Source organism: Paramormyrops kingsleyae, chromosome 15 (genome assembly GCF_048594095.1).
Source record: "Paramormyrops kingsleyae isolate MSU_618 chromosome 15, PKINGS_0.4, whole genome shotgun sequence".
Classification (NCBI taxonomy): Eukaryota; Metazoa; Chordata; class Actinopteri; order Osteoglossiformes; family Mormyridae; genus Paramormyrops; species Paramormyrops kingsleyae.
In genome coordinates, this window is record NC_132811.1 from 16,771,828 (window position 1) to 16,786,684 (window position 14,857).

Below are 14,857 nucleotides of genomic sequence, written 5' to 3' on the forward strand. Positions count from 1 at the left end.
ATGAGGGGCAGATGGTACTAACAAACATGCGAAACCTCAGTCAGCTGACCTGTGGTTCCCAAGATGACTACAGGCCACACCCCTCACCCAGAGCAAGTTTCCTATTGGCTCTGATAAGCTGCAGCGGAGGTTGGTGGGAACGGCTCAGTAGGACACTGGAGGGCTGCTCTGCAAAACTGGCAGCTAACCTTGGCTGATCCTTTAAGTGTGTTAGGTTTGTCATGAACCTCCTGTTCTCCTCCACAGCCTTTAACCTCCAACACAAACTGTTTGTGAGCTCACCTTATATCACTGCAGAAAAGCTGCCCCTGAAACAGTGAGAAGGTCAAAGGCTGTGAAACATTTCACCTCGTTAGTACAGTGGTGAATGTCCCTGGCTGCCATCCAGGAGACAGAGAGATGCTCTGTCTTTGGGCTGGTGTGTGATTCAGTAGCACTGGACGCCTGGCCTGTCTATGGAAGGTCGCCGGCTCGCAATCATGTGGACGGCAGGGTAAAGTCACCATTGGGCCCTTGAATAAGAACTTTAACCCCCATTGGCTCTAGGAACCACCTGACCCTGAATCCTCAATTGTATGTTGCTTTGGATAAAAGTGTCTGCTAAGAAAAATTAGGGTAACACTTTACTTAAAGCAGTCATGTATAATGCATTATAATGCGTTCATGAAGCATTATAAACACAGCTATAACTATTTTTAAAAAGACATAACACATTATAGCCATGTTTATTATGTATTATGAATGCTTTATGAAGCTTTCACCCGTAACGGTAACTATAGATACCTTCATAATGCATTATAATGGTCGGTATAAGAATTAAGGATGCCTTGTACTGTGTTATAAAAGTATTTAGAGAGGCTTTCAGTCACTTTAATTCCCAACTTTGAATGGTTAAATCTAAAGCCATTCATTAAAATCACAAACAGGTACCATTCGATAAAAACATTTTATTTAATTCAGCAATATAGGTAGTTAGGAATTCTTACAGTCCTCAGAGGTTCAGCTTAGCCGGACATGAGCAGCACAATTCAAATCAACAGCTCAATCAGAGATAATTCATTTAGGGCTCAAACAGGCCACAAGCCAACTGGGAAATCCTATACCAGACGGCAGGGATTACAGTCTACATTACAAGACCAAACCATTACAGAATACAACCGCTCCCCAGATTACAATGGGGTTACGTTCCGATAAACCTATCGTAAGTCGAAAATGCATGTTAATGCAGTACACCTAACCCTAACAAACATATTAGCCTAGCCTAGCCTAGCATGCTCAGAACACTTACACTAGCCTGCAGCTAATCAACACAAAGACTAATATATTTTTAAAAGTGTTTAATATCTCATGTCATTTACTGAACGTGTGGAAAGTGAATAAGCCATCTTTAGCCATCTTAAAGACGAAATATTGTAACACGGACCATCATAATCCGGGGAGCATCTGTATAATGCTCCAACCCATGGAAAAGGCCTCTCCTTTCAAGCATATTTAAAGGGTCACAAAATAAAAAGAAATATATAGTTTAAAAAAAAAAAAAAAAACACATCTTGTTTCAGTAGTTCTTGATATGGAGAAGAATCCTTAATTTCCTAAATAGAACTGCATATTAAACGATTCCAAAGATGAAATTACCTTGAAGAAGCCCCTGCCAATCAAAGCCTGTCAAACCAGGACATATTGAAGCACATATTCACATGCAGGAATTTGCCGGCACGCCATCTCGGCACAGCAGCAGTGCGAAATGGGACAGACTAGGATCGCGAATGAAGTCTGTAACGTTCGCTGTGAATCTTCAGAGATCCGGTCCTCCTAATAAACCACGGCGAGGACTCCGGTCTCGGCACGAAATCGCTCCAGCGTTTAACGAGCACTGCCTCAAAAAAAGAGAGGCCCTCTGTCAAAGGGAGACTCGGCAGAATCCATGGTCAGCTTTGTCAGAATGACACGAAGATGGAGAATTTAAAAAATAAAAAAGCACACGGCCACAGCTACACAGACAGCTGGAGAACATTTCTGTCTCCCTATCGCACGCAGAGCGAGCCCAGTCCTCTCTGGCCCCCAATTAGTGGCTCCTTTTCAAAAGCCCCGGACCTCCTTTCATCTTCCGAAACAGCCCTCCGCCAGCCGAAAGGGGCCACGGATCAAAGGTCACCCAAGACGACTTCCTGTTTCATCTCTCAGCAAGCAAACTTTAATTTATATATCTCTGCACAGCAAGATCTCAACAGCAAGTATAGCAGAAAACTAGCCTGGACATTTTAAGAGCTGGTTCGGTAACTCAAACACTATACCAGCTCACATGTCCATAAAACCAGAAACACTTTTCAGCACAAACAATAGTGTGGCGGAAGAAAAATTCTACCCATTAGCACAAAAGACAATCTGCAGGTTTACATTCATAGTTACAAACAATGTCTCTGAATTGACGGTTTCAGTATATGAACCAGAAGCCTTGTAACCAAAAACATGGCAGCTTGTTAGTATTCTATGATCAAATTATTACATGCAAGACAGAAAAACCTCACATCTAGAATAATCTAATGGAACTTTGTTTTTAAAACAGCTACGTAGCTTGCACTTCCATTTTAGTTTTTTTCTACTGGGGGGGTTAACATTTAGCACTATTTTTCAACCATTACCAATGAACAGGCAATAGACTTTCTGAATGAAAATGCTGCACATTTCCAGAATGTTCCAGGAAGATCTCTCCACAGGAGTGACGTCCCCATGCCTGGGAGAAGGAGACGAGTTTGCACCTGCCAGGAGTGTTTCAGGGAGCTTCGTGCCACCAAACCACCATTGCAAAGCCACCCAAGTTGGTTACTGCTGACAGAACCCCCCCCCCACCCCCACATTTCCTCAAGGGCCATGATCCCAGCTCAGATTTAAAAAAAAAAAAAAAAAAAAGGCCCTTTAGCTCAAGTAAAACACAAAGGCTTTGTGTGAGCCAGAGAGCAGAATTCCCCAGAAAGAAAACAACTCAGCTTTATAGCAATTATCTGACAGAGGCTGCCGTAAGAGACCCTCTTTCTGTCAAAACAATATATTTAATTAAAAGTCCTCATCTCAGAAGACCTTTAGAACATAACCCTGAGGAAACAACAAGCGAGTTCTGATTGCGGTACCCTAACATCAGCATGTATGAATCCATGCTTCATCCAAGGATAAACAGAATTCCTTCCAGAGACGCAGATCAAGTTGACGCAACACGATCCAGTTTCAGACTAAATATTCACCTTCAAGATACATTTTTTAAATTTAGAATCTAGCGTTTGTGATCGAACGAATGCAAACAGACACACGGTACCACCAGACGGAGATGTGTGTTTCACCAGAAATCTCCAAACGCAGGGCGTGGCATGGGCCCGACAGGAGCAGGCCATGCAGAAGAAACATACTTCTGAGAAACATACAGAGCCCCCCCCTGCCCCCCCACAAAAGCCACAATGCAGACAAGTAATGTGGAGAAATTAATTCCTGGATAAACAGCAGCACAAGTCTCACATGTTTTTACAGAAGTGCTAGTGGAAGCAGGAAGGGGGAACTTACAGTGGAAGGGGATGAAGATTCCGGATTCTCTTAAGGCTTCTCGGATTGCATGAGAAGCTCGGACAAGGGTGCGTCACTTTCACGTAAAACTCCCCGAGCCCAAACTCCGAGAGCCAGGAATCCCAACAGTGGGGCTGGTCATTCATCCAGTCATTCATTCATGACAATAAAAACACGGCACCCCTTCACCATAGCGCTTCACCCTAAAGGCCGCGTGCCTCCAATGACATCACTCACAAGTGTCAGACACAAATCCACACACACACACGCACGCACATGTAGGGTAAACATATCCTTATGGGGACCGCTCATTCATTTCAATTGGAAAAATGCTAACGCTAACTATGACAACCTTAACCCCCACCTTGCCCTAACCATAACCATAAGTAACCTAACAAAATAGAAGAGTTTTTGCATTTTTAGTTTTTTCATAGCAGTCACCGATTTTTATAAAATAGAGTTTTCCCTTATGGGGACCAGGAATCCGGTCCCCATAAGGGAAAAAAAACGGATATTTATCACGTTATGGGGACATTATGTCCCCATAAGGATAGGTAAACCCGCTCGCACGCACGCACACACACACACACACAAACACACACACGCACACACACACACACACACACACACACACACACACACACATACACACACACACATACACACACACACACGCACACACCAAAGCAAAGGCCTGATCATTAAAATAAGTCATTTTACAGTTGTTAGCTACACATGCTTACACTGCAGAGTTTAAAATTTACACTTTACATCATATTTGTAAAAAATAATATATATGGTCTGAAAGAGACAGAAGGGGAGAGAAGGCCTCAGGCAGCCCAGCTCCAAGGCAGTGGGGTGGCGAGATTGGGGCTCATTGGGTTAAAAAACACAGATAATCAAGCACGAAAGCCACTGATTCCCCCCCCCCTCCCCAAGTTGCTTTCAAAACAGAGGCTCGCCTTATGAACCAACCAAACCCCCCAAGGGCTCATACCAGCCCTTGTTGAGCCCAGCTGAAGGTCCTGTAGGGAGATCCCGAGACCAGACAAGGCCCGATTTGCTCAAAACCTCCCTTCATCAGCAACCCCAAACACGTGGAAATAAGTGAGCCATCCGATTGTGTTAATTACACAGGCAGTTTAATTAAGGAAGTTACAGATACACGCGTCTACAAACTCCGTCCATACAGTCAGCATCCAGAACGATCTGTTCTCCGATTTCACACAAACCGTATGCAAATAGAAGAACCACGAAATATAAGCAGACTTGTCTTAAAGAGGTTTGGGCAGATCACAGCACGAGGAAATTTCAGTTTGAAAAATCTGGATTGTGTCTCATACTCCAAAGTTTACCAGTGATCACAGGAGAGAGAGAGAAAAAAAATGAAACCACTTGCTTTGTGAGGCAGCCGAAATCACTACAAAGTGGGGTGTTTTCAGGAGATTAACGGGCAAGTTATCCGTAGATCGTTAACTCCGGAACAGCACGCCGAAGACATGTTTGCACAGCGATTCGCCAAAATGGAAATAAATAAAAAATTTCAAGTTTGCCAGAAAAAAAGCCAGGAAGGTTGAAGAAGGTGTGACGGTGTGGAAGAACATGGAACAAAGACAGAGATGAGGATCACCTCACAGACCACCAATGACTTAGGTCAAACAGCTGCAGGACAACAGTGAAGTATCTCAGAGTTTGCGCACATCTGGAGCAACGGTATTCACTGCATTATTCCTCTTTCACGTCCTTAACCAATAGGAAGGCCCCGAGGCCACTCCACACCCTCACGATCTGGAGGTCTGCCCCACACTACCTTGCCATCTTATGAAAACATGCCTCTCTCACCCTTGCCATGCAAGAGAATTAATTTCCCAGCTGAGTTTTTTTTCAGTTGCAATTATTTTTTTATACAAACAGCGGTAAATCATGCTGTGACAGAGACACATTTCATGCCTTAAAGCAAACTCCCAAGGAAAGATCATGCAATAAATAGTTCTACTGGCTGAAATCTTTAATGTTTTAAAAAGCTATAATTTGTTTTTTATAATTAGTTGGCAATTCAATCAGGGAACGTTATATCTAAATCAGTTTATAAGGCAATATAATTCAAACTCAATTCTGAACACACACAAACAGATATACTTTAGATATACTGAAACATGCATCATTTCAGCATTAAACTGGAACCTCTCTTTTTGCCAAGACGACACTGTCCCAACGTCAGCCTGAAAACAGAATCATAGTCTGCAGCAAATTTCAGAAATTGTCAGTTGTCCAGCTGAAGGTTAAAAAAGGCCATCTGCACCTAGCGAGTCAGATCAAACACTAGGATCTCCCAACTTCATCTGTCATCACACCTTGGAACAATCCCAGGAAGATAAGGTCATAAGAAGGTTGATGGGCTGCTTGAGGGGAGCAGAAATTCAGCAGGAGAAATGCCAAGTGACAGCAAAAAGCAGGAGGGAAGGCCTTCGAGCAGGAGGAGAGGATGTCCATCAACATCCATGAAGGAGCACACATCCCTCCACAGCTTCAGAAGTGGGCCAATCGTTTGGCTCCATTTTAGCAAATGCCATGGCAACGGAAAGCCCCATTAGCACTGATCCTACACAAGATCAAAGACCAACCCAAATAAACCAACAGATGATTCCCATAGTCAATGAATTGAACAATATGCATCATCAACTAAGTCAACTATGTAAAGACAATCCCATAAACCATTCTAGAAACAGCACAATCAGTTTGCAATGTTCCAGACTAGAAAATATAAATGACTCCTATAATTTAATCTGAGTTGTATTCATGAGTAAATATTACAATATGTAATACCAGCAACATCAGCCACGAGCCTAGCAACGAATCCAACAAATGGTTCACTTCCAGACCATGAAAGGGAGAGAGGGATTACAAAAATTTAGGTCAAGCTCTTCCAAGATTAATAAAAACAAAATAATACTGCAGAAAAAAAAATGATTTAGACAGCCTCTGAAGACTGCTGTGATTGGGGCAAAACCAACCAGTCACACGGTGAAGATGAGAAGATGGCTGGTCCTCTTCACCAGTTAGATCTGCCTAAAACTGCACAGATCCCATAGCAGACACCATTACTGCTGAAATATGAGACCTCAGCTCGGTTCTAATGACGAACCAGACTCCACTTTCGATTAAAATAACCGAATTACTGTAAAGTAAAGATTAGAGACAGGATCAGTCCATGCCACTCTTGACACTGGTTACCTCAAGCTATCAGATTAGCTGAAGGAGATTTAGTCACTGCTTTAAGCGTCGTCATAGAGAATTTCATTTTCTGGTTAATTATAATGTCAAATGAGATATCAAAATGAGTAACCAGCACTGTAAATGTTACCTCCTGGCACCATGAACTGAGCAGCAAAACAGAGACACATTACCCTGTAAAAACACCTTGCTTGTTAATTGTTCATAGCCAAACTGATCACGCAGGTCTGTATGTTTTCATCTCAGAAACTCGTCATACATCCACCCGAAATTTTTTTTTAGAAACCCGTAACGCTGCATGATGTGGCTGTCACATCCAAAGGATTATCCAGGATTTAATTCAAAACACATACACCTCCCAGTTTGCCCAGTTAACTGAACCACCACGAGCCAGCGCCACTAAAAAGCTACTTGAAATAACAACATCACACCACACCACAGATCCCAGTATTAAAACCATAACAAGAGAATCCTTCAGATGTACCTAAAATCTGACCAGAACAGACTACACTTCCGCACTCGCTTCGAAAAATGTCTGCTTTGAGAATGACCAATTTTCAATATTTTGCTTTCCCAAAAAAAGGGATCAGATTGGTTCACAGAAAAATAAAATTAAACCAAAAATAAGTCACTGAAGACGACATTCCCTGCCTCCGAGAAAAGGAGGAATTGACACAACAGTGTGACAAAGAGAGGTTACGGAGGAGGGTAGGCCTCTGAGAGAGCGCTGGTGCAGGATAAAGACTCCAGATGAAACACCATTTGCACACACATCCCCTCCGCCCCCCGCATACACAATCTCCGTGATGTGTGAAGACAGCTACAACGCATAACGCTAAATAACAAAAAGTGCCGTTTGCCTGGAGAACCTCAGAACCAGTGACAGAAGGGGAGAGGAAAAGCCTCCCAAAGAACCATCAGAATCGCCAAAGGTTCTGTTACCGACTCAGTCATTTTATAGCAACCAAGCCACTGATGATCCACTGACACCTTAAAAGCAGCCCTGCTTTCCAAAAATTAAAAGTATTAAAATTATAGCAGTCTAACCAAACTTGGAGAAGCAGGCCTTATACTGACAGGCAACATGTCTTGTTTATTGGTCCTGCAAAAATAAATATATTTTAAATGTTCTAAAAATTCAGATGATTCCGATTAAATAATATTGTTCATATTCTAATCGTCCTTTCTGCTTTTTTTCTGCAGAGGCCTTACACACACAGATATTTCCCAGGCTCAGAAGGTTTACACTGCAAACTGCTTTTCGGATACCTGCTCTAATTTATGTATCTTACACTACCTGCTTTGTCCTTCTATGGCTGTTTACAGTTCAAATGAACAATTCCCTTATTTTCTAAACAATCGCTCACTTATACAATAAAGGTACTGTTCAGTTAATCACGTTTTTAAAAGTACTGGATTAAAACGCGCGCGCGCGCACACACACACACACACACAAACACACACACACACACACACACACACACACACAATAAGCGCACTGTGTAGAGCAATGAATGGGATAACATTGCGGTGAAACACGACCAGGCTGAAGTATACAAATTTTTATTTTATTTTAAAATTACAGGTCTATTCTGAGCCGCACCGTTTATTGGCCTTGATTTATTCAGCGGTTGAAATTTTTTACCACTTTAAGTCAAAATGTAAAATTTAAGGAAAAAAAATTCAAAAACTCAAATACATTTTTAAAAATTAAAAATCAAAAGGGGACAAATCCACAGGGTAGGTTTAACACACATATCCACATCTCACAAGCAGAAAGGGGATTACAGGATCGAATCCCAGAAAAATCAAACACCATCGATCGCATCACCAGTATTGATAGCCGCCTATTATAGTCAGTAAAAGGCTGGGTACATTACCACCAGTACAAAAAATAGAGTAAAAACCCATCCGTCACACTATATCAGATCTCCTGTGGTTCGAACAGTATTATAGCTATTCGTGGGAAACATCAATAAAATAAGAACAGTTACATATGGACTTTCCCTTTCACTTTTTGTACTTTTGCTGCATGTTTCCCCACTGCATTATAATAGCCAGGAAAACAGGTACGGACAGGTATCTTGATATCGACCAACAAAAGTTAAAATAAAATAACCCACTGCTTAAAAAAAAAAAAAAAAAAAAAAAAAAATCAAGAAAAGTGATCGTCCCTGTCGCCCAAGAAAAGCAGCCTCCCGTTTCGCCGCATGTCCCTCACCTGCATGGCGAACACCCCCAGCTCCTGCGCCGAAAGCCTCTTCATCTGCGCCGCTAAAACTTGCGCTTCTTCCGGGATGGAAAACGCGGCGCCCGTGCAGCGAAAGCCGCAGCAGGTCAGAGCGCAGACGGCGACGAGGCTCCGAAGGGCGCCGCTCCGCCGCCGACTGCAGCCCGCGATCGCGGAGCCCTCCGACGCCGGGCTCGCCATGACGGCTCGGCCACTTAAAGGCTAACCTGGCAATTCGGCAGCCCTGGGAAAAAAAAGAAAGAAAGCGGGGGGGGGGGGAACTTGCGAACTATTTGTAAACTTTGTAGCTAAAATCCAGCAGGTATCCGAAGCGCTGCTTCCCTTGCGCTGGAGAGCGGGCATTAACGCGTCCTCCTGTTGTCCATTTATTGTAGGGGGGGGAATGATAGCGATGATTTAAAGCGGCGTAAGAGAGCGAAAGCACGGAGGAGAGAACCCCCCTGGCAGCGGCGGCTCGGAGCGCAGGCAGACCCGGAGCATCACAAAGGGGGCGCGGCAGCGAAACACCGCGCCGGACCTGGATTGGGATTTAACTCGGGGATTTAACAAGAAGAAGAAAAACTCACCGCGCTCCTTCCCACCTACTGACCCCACGTATAAAGTCAAAATAATGGCCTCTGATATTCTTGATTTTCGGCTTCATTGCGATAAAACAACAACGAAGACGGTGGAAAATAATTAACAAGAACGACAGAACCACTTATTGTTACTTTGAAAGATTAACAATACACCTCGGGTGAAGGTCTTTGGAGGGCATCGTATTGAAACGATACTGAAGAATATTTTGATTTTTTTATATATTACGTCCTTTAAGTGCAATATAGATGTATGATTCGTAATCAGTTATACTACGCAAGGCTATCTACAGGCGTTATAATGAGTTGTAATGATTTTTTCTGCACATATAGGCCTATAATTATAGCAGGGAAGTTTAGGTTGTTTTTGAGAGTGGTAACTTGTTTCTGCAAAACATGATAACTTAATTGACCTGTATCTATGCACTGTATTCTCTGGAGAAAGTTTACTTCAGTGAATAGCCTTATTTATTTTTTTAAAATGACTGTATTCTGTCTAACCGGTTCTATAACCTCAAGGTAGCCAAATGAAATGTCAGAAGAAGTTGATCCTTCAGTGTTTTAGAGTCGTCCTTAATGACATCCTATTCCCACAATGCCGTGTTTGATCATTTAGGCTACAGATGGAAAACCACACAAAATAAACAGCAGCCCTGTGCATGTACTGTATGTGGATATATTTAGAGATGTATAATGACGCTCATTAGCATTGCTCTGACACACCTAGCACTCAGTAACAAACAACAGGTTATGTGTTTGCCAAAACTGTATTCTGGTGACTTTTGCTTGGATGCCAACAAGGGTCACTCTGTCCTAGATTCAGACCAGGCCAGTCCCACCCACAGAAGATACCGCCCACTTAAATCACTCAAACACAGCAGTGAGGGTATTATAATCTCAATTGTGTAGGCATCAGACACTCTTTCTTTGTCAAACTGGTTTAATATGACATTTAAACTGGCATTTCTCTTACATCTAAGATGTGCAAGAGGTATCTGCTGTAATCCTAGTATGTTTATGTTTGAAAAAACATTTGTCGCAGTAAAATATATTTTATTTAAATTGAATGTTTAAAGACATGGAGGGCGGGAGGGGGTCTGTAGCCCAGGGCCCATAAAATAGAGTGACTTTAGTGTGTTTTTACCATGCAGTGTTTGTGTGGAACATCTCTTAGCTCTGTTTCATTTCTTAGAAAGAAGCCCAGTAACTGGAGGGACGTCCTGCACAGATGGGGGAAATTGCATGCACTGGGGGGGGGGGGGCAGCTGACTTGCAGGGCAGAGTCCAGGCAGGGGGGACAGCACGCATCATCCAAACCATGGTGAGGCCCAGCGTCCATCCAGCACCCTTGGGGGGGGGGGGGGGGTGACCTTACCCCCCACGCGGCAGTCACATAGCCCCCCAACCGTACTCTGTCACTTCACGGGATTCTCGGCTACGTGACTCATGCACTCTGCATTTACACCGGGGTCGCTATAAATATTCCCCCCCCAGGACAGGAAATAATTTGCGGGATTAAATCGGCATCAAAATGCGACTCTCTGGGTGTCGGATGGCGGCTCGTCCTTCTGTTCTTCTACACCATGTGTTTTTATGCCTTTTCTGGACCCGGATGCTGCTCCTGTCACACGTGGGCTTTTGGGTTCTGCCTCGGAGCCCGACTTCACCTCCACGGCGGATCCCACGCAGAGTCTCCGCTGGCGAGATGCGCAGACGCAGCCCCCCCGCTGCCTGCAGGGTATATAGGAAGTACGAGGTGTGTCTGGGGCAAACCCCCAGAAGACCCGGGGGCACCTGTGTGCAGTGGGGGTGTCGCTCACCCTGTCTTAGAGGAGGGCAGTTGAAAGAGCCACTGTTCGAATGTGGGCTCTGGCTGAACGGTGCGTGACCCCCCCCCCCCCTTGCCGCCAACGCCCCCGACACCCCATCGGGCCTCTGTGTCTGATCTCATACAGCTGCTTCTGAAGGCGGCCCACATGCTACAGTATTGGGGGGGGGGTCTGGACCGCCAGAACCCTCAAGCACGCCAGCCAGCGAAGCGGCGTGGCCAAGGTGGTGCCACAAGGAGCATCTTTCTGAAGCTGGCTGTCGACGGCGAAGCTGAGGGCCGCCGGGCCGCCCGCTCCGGTGTTGAGGAAACTCAGAGCGGTCCGTCGTTCAGGACCGTGTCTGATTCAGAGAGACGCGTTAACAGCCTAATTAAGCGGCGCGTAGCCAGACCGAGCGACGCTGACTGCTAGCGAACCACATCAGGGCCGTGCTGCCGTAATGAGGGGATTAGCCCCCACTCAGCCCCACAGAGATGCATGCAGCTTGGCTCCGCCTCCACGTCAGGGATTCGCCTCGCTCGCCGCTCCGCCCCGGCTCAGAAGAGGGATGAGGGGTAGCAGTATGATTTGGGGGGGGGGAGCAGGAGGACGAAAATGGCAGAATTGAGACGCAATGCGGACTCCCCAGTCCTGTCTCACGTCCCCGGCAGCGTGGTGAAAGCTGACTTTAACTGGGATTAAACACTGACCAGTGACGGGTAGCGGGCATAAACGGCCTGGTTAGCTATGGGGCACCAAGCCTCCTTTATTTCAAAACACTTCCAAACATCCCTTCTCTGCTCTATTCCCAGGGAATCCACTATCGGGGCCGGTGTGAACAGAAACGGGGAAATTATCTCGTTGCCAGGTCGACACTGTATAAAAAAGCTGCGCAGCTTCCCTGAGCTTCAGAGCTCAGTGTGTTTGGACTGAAGCTTGTGGCTCACTTTCGCTTCACAGGCCTCATTAAAATGGTCTCGATACGATACCCCCCCCACCCCCCCCTACACACACACACACACACACACACACACACCAACCCAACACTAATTAGCGGGAGGGATTTTCAGAAGCTGTGCCATATCAAACAACATTTTTCTCATCTGTCCCTCTGTTCTTCTGCCCCATAATGAACCCCCCCAGACGCCTCTGCACCCGCCCACCCCCGGGATTCTGCCCCGCCCCCCGGAATGGACACAGCTGGCAGCGAAAGTATAGAGGTTCAATCCTGGGCTGATACAAAGAAATTCTGAATTCGTGTGTAACTCCTTGCATTTAACAGGAAGCAGGAATATACCATTTTATCCAGGGGTGCCACTTCCGATCAGGGGTTCTATGAAAGCACAACATATTAGGCCCCTAATCCAGACCAGTCCAACTACAAGGTATGCTAGAGTTTTTTCGGAATCGTCCTGGATTTCCCCTCTTTATGGCACCCTTGCCTTTATTGAATATCAAAGTAATTTTAAAACCATTTGATGATCACGGAACAGGAAGGAAGGAACAGGATCCTTTATACCATCCCATATACATCTTCATTTTACTGTTACTGATATCATTGCTTTTTATTTTATTGTCTTATTTTACATTTTTTATTGTTAGTTTCACCTTATTAATTATTATTTGTCTTTTATACATTTTTTTGTAGTACGTATTTCCTTTCAGGTACTATCCAGGAAGCAGGTGGAAAAAAGCATTTCACTGCAGAGGCTTACAGTGCATGTTTGTGCACGTCTTGACTAAAACTCGAAACTTGAATTTGAAATGGTGCGCGTCACGTCCAGGTGATGCGGCCATATATTTACGCGTCATCATTATTCTGGTCTTTGCCCTCACACGGGCCACGTTAAGGCGGGTTGCCCGCCATTTCACACGCTGGAGAAAATATGTAATTACACGCAACGAGCTGATTCTGGGCCCAGCGGCGGAAGGGTCTGAATTATAGGATTATTTCATTTGCATAATTTTAATTAAACCGTGAGTCTACAAATGCAACCTGGTTCTGGAAGATAAATGGGTCATGGGAAGATGAGTGTTTGGACAGAACCCAGCACTGGGAATACATTGCCCAAGATCTGAGACAGAGGAGCTGGGTGATGCCGCCGCCCTAATCGTCATTTCATTCTGAACAGCGCTGATAAGGCAGGATACAATAGAGCAGAGCCTCACACTAGTGGCCCCTGCAAGCTTTGAACCCAGAAAGCAGAGAGCAGCCTCAGAATGGACTCGTTCCTCATTCCCCTCCAAACAGGCCTAGTTTTGTCCTCAGTCCCACTGAGGCACCAAGGAGCCCCTCCAGTCTGGAAGCATCCATTTCCCTTCAGGATTTTATCGAGAACTTCCAGATAGCGCTCACCCACCCGGTGGATCAGTGTTTAGTCGATCCCAGTGACCAGGTGTTTCTCCCCCCCATGATGAAAAAATTTACGGGAGGCGGAGGGATCAGTTATGCTGTACAGATTTAATTGTGTCTGCCAGATGCTGGTCGCTGCTTCACGTGCTCCCTGCTGAGGTGGTGGGGGGGGGGGACCCCCTCAGAAGATGCTGCTCTAGATGACACTGGTGATCACCGGTTAACCGGCACTGGTTGATCAGTCTCACTGAAGCAGCTCGAGAGTCACCGCGATTCCTGCCTTGCTGACCTTCACGCCTCGCAAAACTTTTCAAAATCTCAGGCCAACAGGGGGCGCTCTATGGACGCCATCCTCAGACGGACGTCCAGCTGTCCTTTTGGCTGCAGTTCTGTGCCGGCGTTGGGTTTCATCCCTCGGTTTATCTGCAGCCACGTTTACACCTCTAGGGCAGCCTGGCACACAGGAAAGGTCACGCCGAGCTCAGCTGGGCAGCTGGGCCGGCGGCGTATCTGCAGCCCGGGGTCCGCTGGCTTTCCCTCCCAGCACTGACGATGATCGCAGGCGGGGTCGACCCAAAGCTAAAGAGAACTAAACAGCTGCTTAGGGTCCACCAGCCACCAGGGGCCACTCCATCTGATCTGCTTTGTGTTGTGTGTTAGGGCAAGGGCCCCCAATTCAAATTTTGCTTAGGGCCCCAAAAAAGGTTGGGCCAGCCCTGATGGCAGGCCCTTCTGGATGGCAGGGGCCCTCAAGCTGGCCACGCCCATGTCACATGGCCGTTTTGTTCTTCCTATCATATGTCTTCATAAAAGAGTACCTGACATGTTATATAAATAAATGAACGAATGGAAAGAGAGATTGCTAAAAGCAATCAGCGTGCAGAATATAAATGGCAACAGAAAACCGTGAATGTGAATGTCAGTGAGAATCAAAATTCCCCATAAGCAATGAGTGGATGGATGTACTTTATACAAACATTGGTATGATTTAGCGTGGCGACGAAGCTTATTCTTTATAAACAGCAAAATGGCTTTGATGAATTATTCCTGTGGTCGCCTGAAAATGTCAACAATGCGCAGCTAC

At 45.4% G+C, this 14,857-nt stretch overlaps 1 protein-coding gene across 3 annotated transcripts in view; it reads right to left on the minus strand.

The window, feature by feature from the left end:
• cachd1 (cache domain containing 1) overlaps positions 1 to 9,667 on the minus strand; it is a 52,433-nt gene extending 42,766 nt beyond the window's left edge. For 2 of the 3 annotated variants that reach the window (XR_002836111.2, XM_023794794.2), the window contains exon 1: positions 9,008 to 9,667. Coding sequence is in view for 2 of the 3 variants with exons in the window: in XM_023794794.2 (XP_023650562.1) it covers positions 9,008 to 9,217 (210 nt within the window). In the remaining variant the exon portion in view is untranslated. The remainder of the gene's footprint in view (positions 1 to 9,007) is intronic. The other variant, XM_023794793.2, reaches the window with a different exon arrangement.
• Between the last annotated feature and the right edge of the window lie 5,190 nt (positions 9,668 to 14,857).